We start from the raw sequence: 25,391 nt of genomic DNA, 5'->3' as shown, positions 1-25,391 counted from the left end.
GCTTGGTTGACAGTCTCTGGTAGATAATAACATGCACAGACTAGGGAGGCAAGCATGCTACAGTCTATCCTGTATAATATGACATATAGGATAATTTAGTAGTGTTAACCAATAAAAAAGCTCAAAACTGATCCCTGTGCCAGCAACCTTCAATCAGATGGGTCCTAACTGCACTCTCCTGCCACGAGGGTGCAGGTGGGCCCTCTCCAACAAAAGATAACCTGGCTTAGAGCTTAATTTAACAAACAGAACCAAATTCAGCAGGTCTGAATCTAGTCTGTGTTACAGCAGACAAAAAGTGCAGCAAATCAGCAAAAACAGTTTTAAAAATCAGCCATATAGCAAAAATACAGTTTAAAAGTGCAAAATACAGTACAAAATTGTACTTATGGTTAGCAATGCAACAGATTCCTTGGATTGTACAGATGCATACAGTAGAGCAGTGGCTGGTTCCCTAACTCTGTGGAGCTGTGTTAAAACAGTGAGCAAACTGAATTAAACAATTTAGCCAATAACAAAGATCAAAACTGAGCACTGCAATAATTAGATTCAGAAAGGACCTACCTTCTGATAGTAATTTGGCAGAAAAGTTCATCAAACTGTCCACACCAGTTAACAAATACTTCATCATATGAGCGTGGTATTGTTTAGGATTCTGAAGGCTAGATATGAAAAAAAATATCATCTTTACAAACTTGTCACAGGCTTTACCATCTTTTTCTAAAGGTGAAAGATTAGCATTGACCAGAACCGCTGGAGAAGAAATAGAAATAGCTGCATGGTCAGACTTTCATTTAATGACTGTGTCTGTTAATAAAGATGAATTACTTAGCTAATGGGTTATTTCAGGCTTTGAATCTTGTGGAACAGTACAAAAATTCAACATGATTCTTAATTCCACAAATCCTATGGATGGTTTATTAGAGGATTCTGATAATAACATGGACCAGGCCCTTTTCTGCATTTTCCTCACAAGCACCTGACTCTGATTCTGTGGAGATAATTTCCTCAGTTTCTCCTATACAGGAGTTTTCTTTTTCTGAGTCTGTACCCAGGATGAATAATGTATTTCTGTAAGAACAACAGATGTTCAACCCTCCTTAAGGAGATACATTATGTTATAACACAACTCCTTAAGTGTAGTCCATTCCACCACCATGTTATAAGTGGATATGCCACATACTACACCTACCCCTCCTATTATGCCAGCCCTGTAGGATGCTTTTGATTCTGCCTGCAGTAATCATGACAGTCACTCTTTAGTCCCTAAAAAGACACAGACTTTATAACTTAATCTAACAAGTACTTGTTTTCTCACCTGAAGTTAATGCTAATCCTTCACCTTTAGACAAGGGTGGTAAAGCCTGTGACAGGTTTGTAAAGAAAATTTTTCAGAATCCTAAACACTACCACGCTCATATGTTGAAGCATGTGTTAACTTGTGTGGACAGTTTGATGAACTTTTCTGTAAAATTACTATCAGAAGGTAGGTCCTTTGTGAATTGAATTATTACAACACTTTCCAAGTGTCTAGACAGTCTTTAAAGAGAGACATCCTGATGGTCCCAGCAGATCAGACAGAGTCTGGATATTATTTAAAATTCTTTTTGGTTCCAAAAAAGAAAAATGACCTCTGGGCAATTCTAGACCTCAGCTATCTAAACATCTTAGTAAAGATGACCCAGTTAAGGATGGTCCTGGTGCAAGCAATATTGCTTTGTCTACAGGCAAACAACTGAATGTGCTGAGTAGATCCCAGGATGCTTACTTTCACATCAAAATAGCTAAAGCCTCCAGGAAACTCCCATGCTTCCACTTTGGTGCAAATAATTTTTAATTCAGAGTACTGCCTTTCAGTGTTACCACAGCCCCCTGGGTGTTCACCAATTGTGGTTGTAGCTTATCTCCAAATACAAAGGATTTGAGTGATTCTATACCTAGACAATTGCATCCTTTCTGCGTCAACAGAAGAATATTTAGTTGATGCCAGAGACTTCTTGCTTCAGCTGTCTGTTTTTGGGCATATCTATAAACTACAAAAATGTATCCTATAACCATCTCTGACAATTCAGTTAATCAGATGCCACTTGGACACAATCTACATTGTATCTCTGCATCTAGACAGAGTCCAAAACATAAGAAATCTGATTCAGAATCTCAAATTCAATCAAACCCTAGCATTGTTTGAGTTTTGGAGTCACTGGCCTCATCAGTACTAATGGTTCAGTTCACTAGATTTTACATAAGAATACTTCAGTGGTTACTCAGAAAGCCCACTGGTCTGAAATATACTTGTTCAATTCTGATATCAATTACCAATCTGTGTAAGGTTCTGTTATGATGGTGGCTAATGTCCCTGTTCATTCTTTCCAGAAGACCATTTGTTTTGGTACCCCACCCCCACTCTGGAGTAGTGTTAACCACAAATGCCTCCTCCTTGAACTAGGGGGCATTGTCAAGGGAGGATGGTCCAAGATAGGTGCAGTCAACAGGAGGCCAACTTTCACATCAGTGTACTGGAGATGAGGACTGTCTCCCTTGCATTGCAGGAATTGCTGGTCTTCTCGTCTCCAGGAGTGATTTCTATCCAGTATGATACTGGTGTGGTGCATGAACAAGTGGAAGGAACCAGGTCCTACCCCTTATGCTGGGAAGCTATGAATGTGTGGCAATGGGAGACTGTCTCTGCATTGTGCTCTAAAAACAATGCACATTCCCAGAAAAAAAAAAACAACTGTCTTGCCAACAGGCTCAGATCTCTCCTGATGTCTCAATCTGGCAGTAGCAAAACTAATATTCAACCACTGAGGTAATCCTTGCTGCAAACTTTTTGCTCTCCTAGTCAATTCCAAATGCAGCAATTTCTTTGCATTGATCCCTCTTGAGGGATAGTCTCTAAGAGATGCTGTGTGCAGACAGTGGTTTTCTGAGCACCTTCACGCATATATTTTACAAACATTTAAACAATCCAAAGCCATGGTAATCATCATTGCTCCTTACTGGCTTAGTCAAATTTGGTTTCCCCTGCTAAAGCCTAATATCAGAGAACCTCCCCGGCTCCTGGATCCCAGGAAGGGTTTACTCTCTCACCTATCCAGGTTACTTTACCTGGATTTATGCAGCCTCAATGGAGCCTCCTGGTTTCTCCATTTCCCATGATGGCCAATGACCCATCTTTGTCTCATGAAGTTATTCGTAACCTGCTTGCATCTCAGAAAGAATTTACATATGAGGTTTAGTGAAAGAAATGGGAACATTCTTTTATTTCAGCAATTGCACAGGGTATTGATACACCTAATGCTTCTATTTCTGACATTCTATGCTTTCTTACCAGTATGTTCAACTCAGGCTCTAGTTATTCCCCCATTAAGGTACACCAAACCACAATCTCTTACTTTCATACCAGGTACGACTTTCATTCCTGAGCCTCTGATAGAGTTTGTAAAGCATTCCAGTTAACCTTCTTCCTCATGTGCTGATCGGAGAAACAGTGCCCCATAGGACCTAAATTTTGTACTGGAAGCTCTAACAAACCAACTCTTTGAACCAGCATCTTCCACTTCTTTGAATCTTTTTTTCATTGAGGACCTTGTTCTTCCACTTCTTTGAAATTGCAAACTTAAAAATCAAATTTATAGAGGACAAACCACACCGGACAAATGATAAAAGTTAGCGCTTTCGTTTACTAAGTTTAGCAAACTTCTTCAGACCTAACCAACCAAACTTCTCATCTGTCAGTATTTTTTCCAAACCACTCCAACAAACGGGAATATAGTTTGCATAACTTGGATGTTCACAAACAACTAAGATTTTACCTTCACAGAGCTAAACCATTTAAAAGACTCCACTTTTTGTGCCCTTTGCAGCTAAGAAACTCTGTACTAAAGCATGCAATGTCACTTTATCCAGTTGTCTTCTGGCAGTATTTCATCTGTTTATCAACAGCAGTTTTACAGAATGCTGGTAAACTGAAGAAAATTACCTGATAGAACTTTCACTGACAGTGGAGACAACTCTTTTCTCCACTGTTGTGTGATGTTGTTGTACAAGTTTAAATGGTTTCTGAAGGGTTTTTGTTTGTCTGTTTGTTTTGTCCACTCTCCTGGTATTTGTTAAGAGTTCTTGTTGATGAATCAACATGTTTCCAAAAAAAGTAGTCCCATCTCTTGCAACATCCCCTACACACATACACACAATGGAAGGTACCTTGGTAAACACTCCAGATATAGAAGATGAGCCAGAATGTTATACTTTTTGCTAAAGGTAAAGACCCCAACCTCAAAGCAGCCTGATGGGACATCTAGTGAGGACCTTATACACTAATGTTCCAAAAGGCAACTATCCCATTCAGTAACACCAACTAAGCATTATTCAGAACCAGGGTCCTGATGCAAAGTGGAACATCTTTTTCCACAGTTCAACAGATGTGCTTGTTGAAGCAATTAAGCTCCAGGACATGGTGGAAGGTTTAGTGTCCGCTCCATAATAAGGAAAGAGCAGGAACAGAGCACTCTCTCTCTTGAGGAGGATCTATGGTCCCTCTCAGGAAAGGGCTATGACCATGCCAAAAGCTGTGTAGAGAGTGTCTGCTGCAGATGAGGAACTGACAGTCCTAAGACAGATGGCTGAGACCACATTTACAAGCCTTAAGTGCACAGGTTGTGGTTTACAGAAGGAGAAATCTAGCCTTCCATGGACAGTCCTGGTGCAGTTAAAATGGTGTTGCAAAGCCTGTGCAATCATTCTCTTAAAAATATTTCACAGTTTGGGAAAAAAAAACACCTGATGCATGAGAGGCCTTTTCATCTATGAAGAGTTTTTTTAGGGGGGAACAAAGTTGACACAGGTAAAAAGGAAGCCAAAGAAGCAGAGACGCCCCTTGCAGTGGTTAACATCCATTTTTTCTTTTGCAATCAAAAAAGGTCTTAGAAAGCCAGCCTAAAATGAACCACAAATCACAAAGAGCTTACAAAATGGCCTGCCTCACCTTATCCTTAAATAACAGTTTAAGACATGTCAGCTAGAACAGGCATCCTTGAGCATCCTGCCATAGCCCTAGCATCTGCAAGCAAAATTATTGCAGAGTAAGTGAAATCTCATAGAAAAAATGGTCATATTAACCTTTTATAGAGACTTCTTTTTTGTTCCCCTTCTGTTTCACTCTTTCTGGCTACCTCAGTGCCTCTGTCCACTGCTGGATCTACCAGCTCACCACTGGGTCTACCAGCTTCTCTTACTGCCCTAAGACTATTGCTATTCTAAGGTTGGGGTCAGAGCAGAACCTAAGGGCATTCTGGGGGAACATGCAATTGACTGCTTCCACTGGAGGATTTTATTTTTACTTTATGACCTACCATTTGGTATGTCCTCCTCCCCCGTATTTGCCTGTCACATCTGAGGGTTACTCCCTTCTAAGGACTATGCTTCCCCATAGGGAATGATTAGATGAATGCCCAACCATCCCTGCCAGTGTCTCAAACATGACCCTGACTGAAGCCAATGTCACCTGGACCATGATTAGGGCTTTATTCATCTATACCATGGCACTGGCCTTTTATAAAGACTTCTTGACTCCAGTCAGCATTAGGAAGCTCTGTTGTTTTTTTCCAGATCCAAGTTTGTAAGGTAGGAACTAAAATAGCTGGGACAAATAGTTAAGGGACCCAAGGCCCAAAACTATAAAATGAGATAATGCTGTCTTGCCCACCCTGTCCAAGTTTTAAACTTCTTAGTTGGTAATAAAGTAGACAGAAACCATTTCTGGACTGTATGTTGGACAGAAGAGCTCACACAGGAATCTGCCCTGGGATGCAGGGAGAAGTTGTTTTGTCACTCAGTGATTTGAGTGCACATCAGCCTTCTTACAAGAAATCTGCATGTTATCATGCGGCGTAACTGGTATGCTTTCAGGCAGGTCTCATAGGAGGAATGACTAACCTATACTGGTTCCTTATTCTTCCTCTTTAGAAAGTAATTCAGTCAATTTGGGAAGAGGGTAGACATGCTATATTTCAAGCTCACTGAATATTACATTAACCTGACCATCACCAAAAGAGGGAACATTTTATTACCATCAGACTCTGAAATAACAACTTTGGGATATTCAGAATTCTCATTCCAGTGGGACAATGAAGGACAGAAGTTTTTTACCCCTTCTACAATAACATGAGCTCACCTAATGTGAAGTGACAGGGGAATGGCAAGCACATGCTAGGTGTCTAGTGATGGGTCCTGAGAGACATGTGCAAGGCTTTGAACGGCATCAAACTATGCTTCCTGAGGGTATGGTCCCACAGCCACAGAATAAAACTGTCAGATATCAATACATACTAGTTCACTGTTGCACCCCCCCCCACAGATGTACTTACACACACACACACACACACACACACACACACACACACACACACACACACACACACACACACACACACGCACAATGTGGGTCAGTCTGATGAATGAACAACTGCAAAAGTCTCCTCTACTGTGACTATTGAGTCTTCTTTTAAGTCTGGGGGAGGCTATATGAGGAGACAGTTCAGCCACGAGAACCATACTGGTCATGGTGTTGCACTGGATATAGATGGAATGGTCTATACTGGAAAACAAGAATTCACCCTTAAACATTTTTATCAGTCAGTTACTGGTGTGAGCTCACTTGTACACTCTCACTCTCTCTCTCTCTCTCTCTCTCTCCCTATTACTTTGTAACTGAGGGGGAGTAATATATAACTGTCAACCATGGGAAGGGTAAGGTCAATCTCTAACCAAATGGGATAGGTTAATTCAAGCACAAAAAGGAAAAATGGCCTAGTACTTACCTGTGAACTTATGAGTGTCAGCATGGAAGGAGCTGGGGGCCATTACAGGGATTTGTTTGTTTGTTTGTGTCTTTCGGCTTTTCCTGGTTAGGGGTCGCCACAGCGGAACTCCGGTCCGCTAATGATTGGTAGTTGATTTTTACATGCCGAGTTACCAGCCCTGATGCACAACCTTCAACGAAGGTATGCCCATTCACGCATGTCTCTACGCAGAAGATGCTCTAGCTGAGAATCGAACCGGACAGCGTCTTACTGTGAGGCGACAATGCTACCACAGCACCACCACTGTGGGTGGGGCCATTACAGGGGATTTACATCATAAAAGTGATTTTTGACTGATGCCTTGTTTCTAAATCCTTTACTGTCTTTCTTTTATCCAGCTGTGGCAATGCATTACATTGGAGACCCTCCTGTGGGCCACATTGATTGGCCATTCTCCAAGGACACTAACTTCATTCTTTCTACATGTGACCAGGTTGATGAGATTTATAGGAGCTCTTAAGAGTACCTCTCCCAGGCAACATAAGCAATGGCAGTGTAAGCCCTGGCTGATGATCTGGTAACTCAGTAAAATTTCAATAAGTATTGGCTTTCTAAACAATGAATGCAAAACATTTCAAGAGATGCAAGCTAATAATCTTACTCAAAGTGTGATAGTGATGAAAAATAAGAGAGGGATGCACATTCTGATGTGCCCTCATAGTGTGGTGTATGAAGCAGTGACATGCAGTGGTAGGACTAGACACTAAGTGTGGTGACCTAGTATACTAGTGAAGAAATACCAACAGCTACCCACATCACAGGGCTTTTAAAGTTAGGTGGAGCTACTTCTATTACAGAGCACACACTTCTCAACTTCTTCTCTCAAGACACAGGGACAAGTCTAAGTCTGCAGATGACTGAATAGTGAGTGTTATCTAATCTGCCAACGTGGGTTAAGAGCATGCTAACAACTGGTACACAGACAATGGTCTCAAATTAAATGTGCAAAATATAGTGCAGGCCATTTTGGTAACAAAACATTTTCACATACCGTATAGGTGACACAACCCTCCAATCAATCACTGCTGTAAGGCATCTAGGCACTCTTGTTGATAATTCCTTACTTATTTGATTAGCATGTCCACAGCAGCACAGACAAAATGCATCAAACATCTGATATTTAAAGGCATCTCCACCAGATTGAAAGAAGACTTAATTCCCTTTCACTGATACCTCATTAGACTCATTATTGACTATGAAGCACGTTTTGCCATATATTTATCTACACATATCATTCGGCTTGACAGATATCAGAGATTCACAACTAGATCCATGGTCTCAAAATCTTAGTTATCAGTACAGACTGTCACCCCTCTCTGCTGTACTCAGACTTTTGTAGACTCCTCCATGGAGATCTTAAGCTTTCACCTCCTATTCCTCCATAGAACAATGCTGTCTCAAGCACCAGGTTAAAGGCACTGAACTTTTACCAGCAGAAAAATAAGAATGTTGATGCAATAGACTCAAATCTCAACAAATCTCTCACCTCTGGAACAAAGGTCTACTACATACCAAGCACAGTAGCACCCTTGCCACTTTCAGTGAAAACCTGGATAAGAGGTTGGGAAGCCTGAAGTTCTCTCCCCAATCTATCTTGTCTTACCGTCTTTGAGGCTAGAGGTTACTTCTGAATAAGAATTTTTGGCTAGGCTTCAGACTGACTTCCTAATTTACCTATGAACCTATAATAGTGAGGGACAAAGGTCCAAAATCAGGGACAAGCTTTGCTTTAGTATGCATTTTTAATGGACATGAAATTTTAAACTCAAAAATTTCTGTCACTAATGACTGCAGTTATCATGTATTTGCCAGACATCCACAAGTTTTAAGAGGAACAGATAAACAGTTGCAAAATCAGAGACAGGTTTGATCTAGGCAGAGCAGTAATACAGACTTAAAATAAACAAAAAGGTATTTACCCTCCAAGCCTGTCCTTCTTCCACTGCTACCGACAAAGCTTCCTCTGGATTATTTATAACACGACCTGTACATCCGGAAAAATCCATGGCAACCAGTGTGTTGTCAGATACGCTCCTCTAGTAGAGAAAGGCAATAATAAAGTTCTGTTTGGTAGAATCAGTAGGACACATAGGGACAATGAGTCTCTGAGGATGTGTCAACAAGATCAAATCTGTTAAACAAGTTACTCCAATTACTGTGCCGTCAGACTCACAACACAAGAATGTCTACAATTACAGTTAGTGTTTACAACTGTGACTGACAGTGTTTCAGGTGAGGATGACAGCCATTTTCAATGGCTACAACCAACGAATAGCATGCCTCTGAAAGTAATACACTGCAAAAGTATCTTTTGTAATGCTCAGCGCAAAGTGTGCAAAATAACGAATTCAAAAAAGATCTGACCTTTGAGTGTAATTGAGAATGGACTAGATAGAAACACTTTTTCCCACTTGTCTGTACAAGTTTACATTATTCAAATGGATGACAGATGCAGTCTGCTAAATCAACATAGGTTTAAGCATCTGTGTCATACTGGTTTAGTTCAGATGCTGCTGCACTTTAGCCTAATTCAGTCTTGCCACCTCAAGTGCCTTATGTATACTACGCATTTTTGATTTTTTTCTATCTTAGATCTTAGATTTACAAAGAAGGGTGTTTCTTCCATCTATAACTGCTTAAAGGTTATTTATGAATGATATCCAGCAAAATCAGCTCACTCTCTCTATTCATAGTGTGTCTTGTTCTCCTATAATTCGGGTCTATATTATGTTCTTGAAAGACAAATTCATCAAATACATCTTTATCAACAAACATCGACCACTGAAATTGCCGAACAGCCACTTCAGCAAATTTTTCGCAGGAGAAAAATAACTTGCCGTCATCAAGAATTTGCCTTTTTCCCTACTGTAATGTGATCTTGGAGTTGGTTTATTTAGTTGGGGGGGTGGGGCACAGCACCCCACAATAGGGGGTGGGAGGTGAAGCCCCCCACTATGTAGGGTTTGAACATTTGCTTTGTGTTTCTTCGGCCAAGCAATTTTTCCCCTCAGAAAAAATTTGCTGAAGTGGCTGTTCGGCAATTTCAGTGTTCGATGTTTATGTGTTGATAAAGATATATTCGATGAATTCTTCTTTCATAATACTCATTTGGATTCAAGTCTACCTAAGAGCATTAACTAATGAAAACACTGACTATTTCCAATCTCACTTTTTCTATACCATACCCTATTAAAAGATCACCAAGTAGCTAAGTCATAAACACTTTCCAGTTCAAGTTGTACTCTCAGATAAGTGACAGTGTGTGGCAACCATATTAAAACTCCCCTGCAGGACTTAACAATAACCTGCCAATTCAGTGCAGTCTTATCTCCCAGTACTGTATCTGTACACTGCTACCTATGTAACCCCAGGTTATCTAGTATTACTATAGCCAAGGAGAATAAACAAAAAAGAGAAGTAATCAGATCCGCCAACATTCCCATCAGATACCATCAGATCCATTAGATGGATTAAGCTTCTTTGAGTTTTGCTTTACCCAGCCAACGTACTGTTAAGTCATAATGTGGGTCACGCATCCCCATACTATTTTAGTTGAAGCTTTCAAGCTCTTCTTCTTCTTCCTCAAACTATGTGTTTGGTTATGCATCATTCTTCAATCTTAATAAACCTCTTAAGTTTGAGATTCTTGGCTGTTAAAATATAGGTACTGGGAAGAAAAGTCTGAAGTGTCTTCTATATCAATAAGATGTCCAAATCCACCCTGGTATTATCTGCTCCCTAACATGCACTCTCATGCTTCAGTGGAGCTGATTTGTTGTGGAATAAACATCGGTAAATACCCTCCCAAAATCTGTATTCCGTTTGAGCATTATTTTCCCCCCAAAGGGAATCACCTTCTGCAAAGTCCCCTTCTAGTGAATAATTACCACTCTGATTTCATCAACAAACAGAAGCTTTCTCTCAGTAATATCAGCCATGTGTCTCATCCCAGGTCCCTCTACTAGTCACCATAATCTTTGAATTCCTCCACAGCAACACTTGCATTTTCAGTCAATTTACATCCGGTCTGCAGTCTTCATTTCCAGTGCAATTTTCTTAAGTCATTCAAATAGTTATTTTGTAAGGTACTTTATCAACATGGTAGGAAAGGTTACTACATTAACCCCATCATTAGTAAAGCTCTATGACTGATGTCATCAAGTATGACTCAAAAACGGGGTAAACCTTTTTCTCTAAAACCAAGATGTCACCATCCTTCCAGCTTATTTTAGGACACCATGGCTCCCAACATCACTAACACTTTACTTACTACTTAAATCATTGCCACAATTAAAAATACAGTTGGAATTATTCACAATTGTAGGTGTTCAGGTATGCCCATTCTTGCAGTACTGACTCTTAGAATTCCTGCCTGATGAAGCCTGATGGCTGCTTGACTTTCAGAGCTCTTCAACCTTTCCCTCTTGGGACTGCTGGACTCCTTCCCATGCTGATGTCAAGATGCTGCTGGTATAAATGTTTCTTGGCTGGCACAGTCTACCAATGTTTCTTACTTTGGCTAAAAGACTCAAGCACAAGGGTGCTAAAGCCCAACACACCATGGGGAAATCAGTGTTTCTGGAGTACAAGCTGTAATGGCCCTTCTTTACCCTGGGCCAGTAATCAAGGAGCCCCAATCCTCACAACTGATACCATTGAGAGGTGGTCCTAAAAATAGGAATAGTTTTACACAGCATTTCAAATACAGCTCTCTGCATCAAGCACAAAAGGAACAGACTCTCTGTTTCTCCAGATCCCTAACAAGAACCACTTTGGAGCACTGTGTCCCATTTCCAGGCATCTGACACACAAACTTGAATACCTGATTTTTCACACATACACACATCTGAGAAGGGCTGGCACAGATTCACCAGCTGTGTCCCCTCTCTCCAGACTACAATGTAGATTGCTACCACCAGTCAGATACTTTAAGGCTCTTACAAAGGGTAACCAATTATACTGTGTCAAACTAATACTGATAAAAATGGTAGAGTGTGACCGAAGCAATAAGGCTTATCGGAGTGGCCACAGTATCATTAAAATAAGTACAAGTACTCTCAAGATGTTAAAAGTACTCTTTAAAAAGACCATCCACAATGAAAAGGTATAAAAATATTGGATAATAAAATGGAGAACAGGAGAATAATTAATATTTAGTTACAATAAACACAGCTTTCAGTCACAGGAAAGATAAAAATAACACAGTTGGATAGAATCTCACAGATGCAGAAAAATAAATAATACTAAACTAATTTCACTGTATTATTCCTAACAGAACTAAAGAGAAACTGTCCTAGTTAACTCACGTAGTATCACAAGGTAAGATGTACTGCTGAGATGCTCACTTCCACCAGGCAAGATGAGATACTAAACACTGATTGTACAACTAACAACTGAGCTCAAGTGAACTGTGGTAAATGACACAGATCTTGTATATCAGTTTCCAAAGGAAAAAAAAGCAAACAATCTGCTGCTGCCAGAGTTCCATCCTTCAGCTGGTTATAGAATGACATCATATCTAGTCACTTGACTCTGGCATAATACACATTCATAACGCTAAGATTCTGTTGCAACAATTTTAACATAAGCAACTTTTACAAATACATTCTTAATATAAGCATCTATAGAAATCAATGTAACAGTCAAATGGCATTACAAAACGTCAGCCAGCTACACTGGCATATGCCACACATGCACTGTCCCACTTCTCCTGGTACAGCTGGCAATACCTCACAATGTCACACAAGCCTCACCAAGAGAACCAACAATACTGACACTCATCTGTTCTTAGATACCACTGGAGTTTCTACACATGCAATCATGCTAGGAGGTACAATTATAATGCAAGATGCCATGAAGCCTAGTAGCTTTTGAAACTCCCCGAGTGATGACTGTTCTTTCTGGGTATCTTGGCCCTGAGGGCCCCTGGGCTTGTCTCTGGGTCTCACTTGTCATTCTATCTTAAATTTCCCCTTCTTTCATTTGCCAGATATTACACTGTCCTATTTAAGGTGAGAAGTCCAAGTAATTGCTGAAAAGTTCCCACTACACCTTGTAGCTTGGGTCTGAAAAAATATGGTTTCCAGAATGGGTAGTTTTAACCTTCTCCTGCTGTTTCTTATAGAATGAACACATTTATTTACTTATTCATTTATTTCATATTTGCTGTACTTCATGGGGTGTTTTATATTCCAGTCTGTCAAGATTGTCAATGTTTTTATGTTGGAAAGCCCAAAAAACTATTGAAAAAGAGGATTTATGAACATTTGTATAATACAAATAAATACAATACTAAGAATGCACTGTATAAACATACCCTTGTTTGTAAAACACAAAAGGGGATAAAATGAAGCCTAGCAGCTTTTGTAACTTCTCCAGGGACCATTTTCAGCTATGACCCTTGAAAAGAAGGCAAAAACAAAATACATATGCAAGCTACACAGATGAAACAAAATGAAGTCAACATAGTTGGTCAAAAAAAGCACTAAACTGTAAAAGTCAGAAGAGAAGACAGGAAAATCTGAAGTAAAGGTTCTAAAACCAACCTTATTGAACAATATCATGCTAAGTACTTTCATCCTAAAATAACGGACTTCAGAACATGAGTGCAACCCTCCTCTGTATTGAAATATATACAAAACTTCACCCAATCAAAACATCTCAAAAAAGACACACGATGAAAAAAAAGTCAAATGATAAAGGATTTTATAAATATTCAATATTCATAAAAGATTGCAATCATAGTAAGTGATCTGAAATCTTCATTACATAACAACTGAAATTCATATCTCCAAAATGAAATTCATAACTATTTTCCAAATACAAGAACCCATTGTTAAAAATGTCATATAGAACATATTAAAAAAATTACAATACAAATGTTAATACTTTATATATGTTTGGGGGGGGGGTCTATGACATAAGATCTAAAGTTCAAAAAACTGAAAACTAAAATAACTAAAACTCAACATCAAAAATGTGAATTTGCCCTTTATCCACTGTTGTGAAATCTTGGAATTGGTATATATAATTAGCTAGGGGTGTGGGGGTGCAGGAGGGGCTTGCCTCCCATTAAAATGTTTTCAATATTTTGAGTTTTAGATAATTTGGTTTTCAGTCTTTTGAACTTTAGATCTTATGACAACAATCTGTTTAAGGTTATTTTCAAAATTTATCAAATGTTCAAAATATCTAAAAACATATTTAAAAAGTTAATTTTTTTGTGAAATTTTGTAAATAAATTTTAAAGCATAACAAATCTAGAATTTGGCAGGTGTCCACTTTAAAACACTTCTAATTGCTAAGCTATCATTTAAACCCAGATGTACTGTTGCATTTAATCTCAGCTGGATACTAACTCCTTATATTCCAAACGGTTTTACCATCTTCCACCCTTTGGGTCCTTCAAACTCTAACCATCATCCCAAATTTAAATTGTATCCCCTTTTATGTTTTGCAAACAATGGCATGTTTATACAGTGCATTCTAAGTACTGCATTTAGTCACATCATACAGATGTACATAAATCCTCTTTTTTTCAAGGGGTGTTCTGTCTTTCCAAAATGAAAACCTTGACAGATTGCAATATAAACTACCCCTGAAGTGCAGCAGTTTGCCCAAGTTAGCGTGGTCAGATTTCTGCCTTGGTATACTATTGACATCTTTCACCCATAAAAAAATATATTAACAATACTGACACATTCCACACTTAGTAGTACCTACCTTATCTCCTTTCACCCTAGCTAATCCTTCGGGTTTAATGTTTTCAAATTAATTTTTCAGGTTAGAACCGCTCTTATAAAGAAATTTTAGACAGATACCCACATAATACATCACTGTGAGATCAACTTTAAGAATGTTCCAATTTTTATTAACAATCTCCTTAAGTGCTCCAGATTTGGAACTGTATTGTACAATCATTGATTTCTCATAACCATATTTATTATTTTTTTTTTGTTCTCAGTAAGTGACTCAAGTTCACAAGTAATATCCAAAATTGGTTTAAATTCCCATTGTTGTTATACTTCTCATCTCATTTTTAACAGCAGTTCTAACAGGTAGGTTCTTTGCAAGAACATCCTACATAAATATTCCACTTCCTTCTCAAACCAGCTATCTTCCAATACCATTCTATCCAGCCTTATCTGTCCCTTGACCAGATTAGTTTTCTGGTATCCTGGATCCCAGAAGACACTCTGGGTTCACTAATCTGTAACATTCATGTTTATTAACCACTCCTTGCAGCAAAGAATAAAGTAGGAAATTCAATTTTGCATATATTTTAGTATGGCAACTGAGGCAAAAGGAAACAATACATCCAGGGATGGACAACAACATATCAGTTAGAAGTGTTTTAAAGCACAGAACTGCCAAACTATAGATTTGTTATGTTTTAAAATTCATTTACAGAATTTCACAAACATTTTACTTTTTAAACATGTTTTCAGATATTAAGAACATTTGATAAATTTTAAAATCATACTGAAATATAAATATAAAGGTATGAACACTGTACTGTGTTTTTTATTTCATAGATTCTATATGACTATTTTTAACAGTGGGTTCTTATATTTGGAAAATAGTCATGAATGTTCAGTTGTTATTAAATGAAGGTTTCATACCACTCACAATAATTACAATATTTTATGAATATTTATTAGATCGTTTATCATGTGATCTTTTTATCATGTTACTTTTTAGAGGTTTTGAATGGGTAAAGTTTTGTATATATTTCAATGCAGAGGAGGGCTGCACTCATGCTCTGATGAAGTCTGTTATTTTAGGACAGAAGCATTTAGCATGATGTTGTTCAATAAAGTTGGTTTTGAACCATTACTTTGGATTTTCCAGTCTTCTTTTCACCAAGTACTCTGGGACTTTCACAGCTACGCAGATAAGCAATAATGAACAAATGAATAATGGTACTGTAAAAATGCAATAATGTAAGCTACGAGATTACAGATATATAAATATTTACAGATAAACATTGTGCAAATTAGCACAGTGATAACATATAAGAGTTTACATGGAAAGCATCTGCTAAGAATCCGAAATTTCCTTGCTTTGTGTAGCCAGCTTGGTGGAAATGGGCATCTTGAGACAATGTAACAATTGTTTCATGTTTACTGACAACCACCTAATTCTTAATCTGATACAGTGTATGAGAGATGTAGAAATAAAATGTCATTGGAGGCAAGGCTCTCTCATCCAACCATGGTAAACATCAAACCAGTTGCAGTGACACACAACACAAAAGTATACCTACTACACACACTGCAGACCAAACACATAGACCTACATATTCTGAGCCTCTGAAAAGTAACCTACCAAAGCCACAAAGGCCACTACAGTAACAAGTACCCTCAGCAACCTCACAAACACTCAACTCAAGCAGCATCCCCCACTAAGCATGCATCTGTACTTCAGTGTCTGATCTCAATAGCCCATGAGACAAACTTCCAAACAACCCAACATCTAATACTAATATACCACTCACCAAGTTCAGCAAGGAGGCAGTCATTTTCTGTTGCTTATCAGGAGCCAAGATTCACCACATCATGCATGCATACACGTCCTTGTTCCAAAAGTACCCATATGACACAGTCACAGTAGACGTGTAAGTGTATGACCCGATACATACCTCCTTGGACTATATGAAGAGAGATAAGATGGACCATCAGAATATGTGGTCAAGACGAGTATGAACCTATCATTTTGCATTCGCAAAGAATGATACCTCAATATGAACAAAAGATGATCAACTTCAACAATTGGCTTAGTGTCTGGTGTTATTCAAAGGGATGTGATATCACTCTGGGAGGATATGGTAGACAGTCTTAACTCCTTTGCCAGACATGGCCTACACCCCCCCAAATCTTTTGTATATTTGCAACAAACTTATCCATCTCCCTAATACCTTTTTTTTTTAGCAAAGTCATTCTTCAAAAACTCTCAACATAGCAAAACAGAATCTGTTGAAAATGAATACACTGCTGCTCAATGCTAAGAGCCTTAACAAAAAACTCCACTCTCTACAGACACTTTACCTTGGAATGCATTGATACATACATTGTCACAGAGTTCTGGCTCAAGACTATTGAGAGCTCCCCACCAGTGCAAGGCTCCAAGGGCTTCCAAGAGTACAGGCTCATTGCACTGGATGAAGACTCCAAAGGTGATGGGGTTTTTCTCCATATACAACGCACTTACAAATAAACTTTTCAAACAAGGATACTGTCCCCCCTCTACTCAAATGCACATCAAAACCTCCAGCTACTCCTCAAAACACCAACTCAGTCCTTTCCAGACCTTTATTTACACTTGCTATCCAGCTTGTTGGAACTCTCTAGCTATAACCATCATGCTGACAGGTAACCTTGCTTATTCAAGAAGTCACTTCATTCCTACTTGCTTCAGAGCTGCTGGTTATGTTTTATCCCTCCCTGAGCTACCCTGACTCCTGCTACATATTACTTTTATTTTATTCTTATCATTACCCTTCTGTGTCTCTCACACGTATCTTAAAAATCATTGGAATCCCTAACCTACTTCTTCCCCATTGAAGGTCAGGAAGAACACAACTCTGACAAGTACTTTACAAAAATAAAATTCTTGACTATATCATGCCTGTGGTATCAGAAACTCACTTTATTGCATCATTAAATATTATTTTACAGTTTAACATTCCTTCTTTACTCAATGTATTTGTAAAGTCTGCCTTTGCTTTACCACTGTTATTGCAATGCACTGCATTATTTACTATTAGGTTTTTGATACATGTGTCTTGTTTTGGTCACCTTGGCCTGGGTCGTGACTGAAAAGGGTCTTAGCACCAGTGTAACTTACCCATTTAAAAAAATGTTATATAAACAAATATTTGTAAAACAATTTCACCTCCAGGCTCATTAGACAGGATAATGACCTTGATTTCTATGTCCAGCTTAGACCATTGACAAAACACATATCAGATCGTAGCTAGCTACAGGACCTCCTCTATGTCTTTCTTGACCCATACCTCCTACCTCTCTAGTATGGAATCCCTACGAATTCGGGCAAACTCCATTCTCCTGAGAGACTGCAACTACCCTTCCACCAACTGGGTGACTTATACATTACATAGCATGTATGCCCAGAGATTTCTGGACTTCATAAATACAAATTCAATGTATCTGTTAGTCCACACCCCAACTACTGGAGACAAAATCCTGGACTTGGCTTTCACTACGTGACAGCTCTGTTCCCTACCAGTTGTAACCTCCTCGCTAGTCAAATTAGACCATAATTCACCACAAGACTGAAGTTGGAGACATCTTCCAATAACTCTGAATTCAGTCCCATAACACATACCCCCCCCCTCCCATTTCCCAAGAACAAGTCATATTACTACCATAGGCCAAGAACACTGCACCTATGGAGCTGGATAACATACCAGTCTGCCCACTGATCAGACTGAAACAAGACTTCTCAAACCCACTACACAGGCAATTTAGCATCAGCCTCTAAACAAGATTTGTGCCAGATGAGTGAAGGACTGCAACAGTCAACCCCCTGCCCAAAGATGGAGCATCAATCATATCAATTATAGATCAAAAAGCCTGACCAATTTCATCTGTAATGTTACAGAAAAAATTATTGTGGAATTAATAAGTAAGGACATAGGCAACCTGCAAACTCTTGACTTGAGCCAGATCAGTTTCATCATGGGCAAATCCTGCCTACTTAATTTGGTCAACCTCTTCAAGAAGGTTACTGAAGCAATGGTTGAGGGAAAACCTGTGCACACCACATATACAGACCTCGCAAAAACATTCAACCCCGTCCCTCACTCAGCTATAGTGGATAAACACACCCAACTAAATGCAAATCTCTAAGTAATGGAATGCAAACTGGCTAACAAACAGAACCTAAGGAGTATAGAGCTGGAGGGGATGCCACCAACATCACAAGTCCTGTCACTGTCATTAATGGTGTATCCCGGGGTTGGATCCTCAGGCCACTCTTCTTTGGGATTTACATCTCATAGGTTCATAGGTTCATACTAGGCTATCTGCCCTGGGGCAATTATAAGCCTAGCCCGATTCTGTATGGCTTACGCCACCCCTTGATTTGAGTATATTGTGCCCTTTTTAAGGTTTAAATGCTTAAATGTAGAGATTTCTTGCACTGGCTGGGAATCGAACCCAGGCCAACTGCTTGGAAGGCAGCTATGCTCACCACTATACCACCAATGCTACAAATATCTGATTCAGTCCTAATTGACAGTATTAACAAGCTTTGCAGGTCTTGAACCCTGGACCATGTACATTGAGGTCACTGGACTTTCCACTAAGCCATCTGGGTTGTAATGTTAAGGGTTTATTGCATACCTCTCAACCTGGAAACATCAAAAATCTGGCCCATGAAAAATAGGTAAAAATCTGTACGCTGATTAACAAACATTTGCAAACATAATTATGTAACCCCGCCCACTCCAATGGAATTGTGGGATACCAACTTTCAAACACAAACTGAAGAACTGACGACCAAAACATGGCACCAGTGTCCCCCTACAGTCATTCCAATGTCCCACTACCTGGCTATTTTACCCATTTACCTGGCTATTTCGCTCCATTTACCATAAACACTAATGTGTGCATACTGCTTTACTTCTACAGTGATTTGGATTTTACTTTTACATTTTATAGCACAATGCACAAACACTAATAGATATCTGCTAAACAAAGCAATACTTGTCTCACAATGAAAATAGAATTGGCATTAAAACTTCTCTGCCATTGAAACTCACACCCATACCACATCCAAAGAAAGTGCATTTGGCCAGTGGTGGATAAATATTACCTTTGGGTTGCTTTGAAATCATAGGCCCCTTACACACAAAACAAGAAACATACATGCATTCTTTGATACACCTTCCTGACTTTATTAAATTATATTCCTTGTATAATAATACAGCATACTTGTTAGACTTAAGTTAGAACTTATTTTAAATTTATTGTTTGAAAATTTGTCCAGCAGGTAATGAAACAAAATGCAGGTTTGGCATTCCTTTTATCCTTGGCAAAGTGTGGAAATGGAATCTGTATCCTTGTGAGATAATGTCTAGGACCCATTTGTCCTTTGTGACGATGCGCCAGTTGTCTGTAAAAAATGCTAATTTTCCTCCCAAGGGAGCTGCCAAGAGAGTTTTGCTCGGCAGTTTGAGGTTTAAGTCATTGTGTTTGCCTTCTAGTAGTTTGGGACCTGTCTTCTCCTCCCTTCTGTGTTGCAGTGCCCCATTGGCGAGGTTTGTAAGGGATTTGTGCTTGTCCTCTTTCCCTTGGGCGCCTGTATTTACCCCTCTGTAGTCTGTCAGAAGCTGGAAAGGACCAATTTTTTGTTGGCCAATTTCTGCTGAAGCGTGGGGGTTGTACCTGTAAGAAATCTTTGACCATCTGCACAGATTTTGCCTTATCCTCCATTTTCTTTAAAACCTCTTCTGCTTTAACCCCAAATAAGACATCCTGCTGTAAGGGTGCATCTAGTAACTTTACTTTAACATCATGACAAAACTGCCCAATTCAGAACATTTCCATCATAAAAGTCTACTTACACACACACACACACACACACACACACACGACTATTTCAATGTTTATCCTAAGACAGAATATATAATGCTGTACTGGCGTGATCAGAAGGGGTTCTAGACTTTAACAGCCTGGTTGTTTAATAGGTAGCTTCCTCCTGGCTTTGTCTAATGTTATCTAGGAGTTTGAAAGCTAATGCAGGTGTTGCACCTGAGAAAGTATTGAGAAACATGGCATAAGACTACCGTATGAAACTGACATTGGTATGTGTGATTAACACCTTCACTGGTAGAATTGTATTTGTGGTAGACAACTATATAATGTTCTTATATGTTAACTGTACATTTATTTATTTAATTGCTTTTCTTAACCAGGGATGTCCAACTGGATGAGATAGGGTGGATAAGAATAGTTTAGGTGGAATATGCAGGTGTGGTGCATGAGCAAAGCCATGAGACCTTTAAGTATTGTTTCAACAGTAGCGTGATGGAGTTCAGGTTGTTAACTTGTCTGAGTGAGAGGAGAATGGAATTCCAAGCTACAGAGACATGAGAGGAATACAGTGAGTCACCTACAGGACGTTTTCATTTACTCAAGTACAGTATGAATTTATCAAAAGAGTGAAGAGTCCTAGATGGGGAGTAAGGCAAAATAATATCTTTTAGTGTTTGGCATTTTTCAGGTTGAAAAGCAATACTGTAGTGTTACAGTGTTATTTGCTGGCACAGTGCCTCATAATAGTTCATTTTTCAAACCTAATTCCCAAAGTCTTGTCATGTAGGGTAGACTGCTATACAGTGTATCTATCTCATTTTAACAGAAACTTATTCCACTGACTAGCAATCCTATCTTGAAAGAAAGTAATCTTTTTTGTGTAGTTTTATTGGTTGCCATAAGTTAGCAATTATACCATGACCCCCCATTAATATTCCAAAACGTGCATGCTGACTGGTCAGCCTGCACGTTGTAAATCGACTTATACTAATGGAAAAAGGTCCAGTCGCCCGGACTTTTATCATTAGTGTAAGTCTTTTTTAAAACACTGCCTCGCTATGTTAAAGGAGTTTAACATAGCGAGACAGGTTTAAAAAAAGCAACGGAGATCTCCAATATGCAATATGGAAACATGTAACAATATAGCAATAACCCACGCCTGGGTGTGGGTAATGCTGGATTTACCCACGGTTGGCGTGGTTTGGAGATCTCCGTTGCTTTTTTTAAAGCTGTCTCGCTATGTTAAACTCCTTTAACATAGCGACACAGTGTGTAAAAAGCAACGGAGATCTTGCTTTCTCCGTTGCTTTTTTTTTAAACCTGTCTCGCTATGTTAAATGGGTTTAACATAGCGAGACAGCTTTAAAATAAGCAACGGAGATCTCCGTTGTTTATTTTAAAGCTGTCTCGCTATGTTAAACCCATTTAACATAGCAAAACAGTTTGTAAAAAGCAACGGAGATCTTGCTTTCTCTGTTGCTTTTTTCAAAACTGTCTCGCTATGTTAAATGGGTTTAACATAGCTTGACAGCTTTAAAATAAGCAACGGAGATAGTAAAAAGCAACGGAGATCTTGCTTTCTCCGTTGCTTTTGCCCACAGCTCTGATGTACTGCGTAGGCATACGCATGCGCAGTACATCAGAACTGCCGCAGAATACCAGACAGCTGCGGAAGGGCAGCAAGGAGGCATTATACAATGCCATTATTTAAGAAAATTAATTTTTTTTTCTTAAATAATGTCATTGTATAATAGCAATAACCCACTTCTGGGTGTGGGTAATGCTGGATTTACCCACGGATGGCTTTGTTTGGTCCCTCGGGCTTCGCCCTCATGACCAAACCACGCCAACCGTGGGTAAATCCAGCATTACCCACACCCAGGCGTGGGTTATTGCTATATTGTTACATGTTTCCATATTGCAATTAATAAAATATATTTCAGGATATGCTCACCTTACTTTTCAGGCATTTAAAGACCCACATCAATATACCTGTTAGCAAGTAGCAAAAGAATGATTGATGATCGTTTCTAACTAATCAATTACAATTAGTATCCATCCAGTACAGATTAGCCTAGTGAAGTACTTTTGTATCTAGCCTAACATGTTGATGCTATTACTATAAACACAAAAGTCAAGACCATATTCTATCACTGGCTAGAAAAGGGACTTGTACATTGGTATAAGAATAGCAGCATGTCTTGAGGAAATGGTGCAGAGGATAGTTTTAATTGTACAAAAGACCTCCTAATCACAGAGCTATCATCTACTACAACATTTAAATTATCAGTGATTACAAGATCCTTAAAATGAACACAAAAACAATACTTCAGTGAAAATTCCATACGGATATAATTAGCTTGTACTTCCAAAGCATCTAATATTACACTCTGAATTAAGTTCAACCTTATCTATAGTTGCTCAGTTGTATAATTGGTCCTAAAAGAGTAACAGTTTCCAATTGATCTTAGATATCAGTTATCAGGCCTGCCAACTTAGCAACATCTGCACATTTACCCACTCATTTATGATTTATTGATGGCAAAGCCAAAAACACAGCATCAATGGGACCAGTCGGTGTCCCGGGCTGCGTCCTACATGAACTCCAAGAAGAACTAAACCCAAACATAAAACTACTGTTCAATCTCAGCCTTACTACAGGATATGTACCCAAAGAGTGGCGTACGGCAACAGTGGTCCCTCTCCACAAAGGTGGTGCCTCAACGGATCCTGGAAACTATCGCCCCATAAGCTTGACTAGCTTGGTCTGCAAAGCTATGGAAAGGATCATCATGGACCTCATAAATAAAGATATTGGGGACCTACACACACTGGATCCTACCCAGTTCGGCTTTGTTAAGGGCAGATCCTGCCTCTTAAACCTGGTTGATTTCTTTGAAACAGTCACCAAGGCCATTGACGAGGGGAAGGTGGTCCACACAGCCTACCTGGACCTTGCAAAAGCCTTCAATACAATACCCCACTCGGGCATTATAGATAAGCTCACCAGCTTAAATATAAACCCCTACGTCACTAGATGGGTTGCAAACTGGCTCAAGGACAGAACCCACATGGTTAGAATTGCTGGAGCCATGTCAGACTCCAAACCAGTTACAAGTGGCATCCCACAAGGCTCAGTCTTGGGACCTCTCTTGTTCGGTACATATTTCTTGGAGGTACAGGCTAACACGGAAGGACTGTGGCTGACCAAGTTTGCAGATGACTGCAAACTGGGCGCCATAATCGACTCTCCAGCCGACACAAGCATCCTACAAAAGGGCTTCATAGAAACAGACAACTGGTGCCAGAGCCATGGCCTCAAGCTAAATGCCAAAAAGTGTATAGTCATCCCCTTTGGCAAAAACAAAGTGCCCATAAATTACCACATAGGTGGTAATCCATTAAGTACGGAAGAAGTAATTAGGGACCTGGAGACCCAAGTTGATAGCAATCTCTCATTTGACAACCACGTGGCCAAAGTGGTTAGAAAAACATTTTATATAGCCCACCTAATCATGAAGGGATTTACATCTAGATCAGGGGAGGTCATCGTGCCTCTTTACTCATCCCTCATTAGGCCCATAATTGAGTACAATGCCCCTTTTGGGATGTACCTTACCAGACACCTGCAGCAACTGGAAAGACCTCAAAAGTACCTCACCAAGAGAATCAAAGGGCTCAAACAGATGCCATATGCTGCCCGGTTAAAGAAACTCCAGCTCTACTGAGTGGCATACCACCTGCTCAGAGGCAATCTGTGCCTGACGTATAATGCCATGTCCAACCCGGAATTAATGGACGTGCTGCACCTCAGAAAATCCAAATCCCATCGAGCTACGCGCTCGAGAGACTTGAACCTCAGCACTGAAATAAATAGGACATGCTGGAGGGACAGATTCATAACCCAGAGGCTCCCTTCACTCTGGAATAAAATCCCAGTCCAGGTTAGGCAGAGTCCTTCATTGACTCTCTTCAAGAGGAATCTTGATGAGTGGATGGGAGATAGTAGGTTTACCCCAGGTATCACTTCTGTGTCACTGTTAGACAGAGGCATAGTATACTAACCTCGAAAAAGGGCATAGCAAAATTCATTTAAAATGGGTGGCGAAAGCCAAACACACTCTGGCTAGGCTTATAAATGCCCTAGGACAGATAGCCTAGTATGAACCTATGAACCTATGTAAACATGTAAGTGTTAAAAAGGAAAGGATTAGGCATTGGCCGTTAAGATACACCTCTAGTGACATTAAAGAAATCAGAAAGTATATTTCTGATGTAAATAGAGAAACTTCTTTCAGACAGCCACATAGAAATAAAATGAAAATTGTACAGAATAACTCTCCATGACTTAAGGATACACAATAATAATTGAATGGGATATTGAATCAAACACTTTGGTTAGAACTAAAAATATAATGGCAATGACTATATTATTGTCCAGTGCCTCAACAAATGGAAAACTCACTGATAGTCACACATAACCTATCTGGACAAAATCCATGTTAATATCATTTAAATTAAACTCTTAGTGGAGATTAATTTTAAAACACCCCTCTCCAATATTATCCCAATGGGTCTATGGTTTTCAAAATGGTCTGCATCACCACCTTTCAAAATAGGGAAATGTTGGCAATTTTCTATCCTTTTAGAACATACCTGAAATAGATACCTTAACACTGACTACATACTGTCTTTAATCGAATGCAGAAAGAATCACTGAAATCATCAGGGCGAGCACCTAAACATTTATTGGTTTTAGTTAAATAATTTGACATGCAGTCATTCAGTATAGTTGGGCATTCACCACTGATGAAAGCATTTATTAAATAAGGATTACAGCAGTCCTTAGAAATGTGTTCAGTAAAAAAAAAAAAAAATCGGAAAACAACCTCACTAATATCATTCACACACACACGCACACGCACGCACACGCACACACACACACACACACGCACACACACACACACAC

The 25,391-nt window shown here is 39.3% G+C and overlaps 1 protein-coding gene and 1 non-coding gene across 3 annotated transcripts in view; both read right to left on the bottom strand.

The window, feature by feature from the left end:
• Positions 1–25,391, bottom strand: part of GRB7 (growth factor receptor bound protein 7) — a 2,830,640-nt gene that overhangs the window by 263,156 nt on the left and 2,542,093 nt on the right. For both annotated transcript variants that reach the window (XM_044072739.1, XM_044072740.1), the window contains one exon: positions 8,783–8,899. In XM_044072739.1, the coding sequence (XP_043928674.1) occupies positions 8,783–8,899 (117 nt within the window). The remainder of the gene's footprint in view (positions 1–8,782; positions 8,900–25,391) is intronic.
• Positions 19,022–19,093, bottom strand: TRNAG-UCC. Its single transcript has one exon. It is a non-coding gene; the product is annotated as a tRNA-Gly (tRNA).

The sequence above is a fragment of the Protopterus annectens genome, chromosome 5.part0 (assembly GCF_019279795.1).
Source record: "Protopterus annectens isolate FY-2018-M chromosome 5.part0, PAN1.0, whole genome shotgun sequence".
Lineage (NCBI taxonomy): Eukaryota > Metazoa > Chordata > Ceratodontiformes > Protopteridae > Protopterus > Protopterus annectens.
Note: the sequence above shows the minus strand (reverse complement) of the source record. Positions and strands in the feature narration are given on the sequence as shown.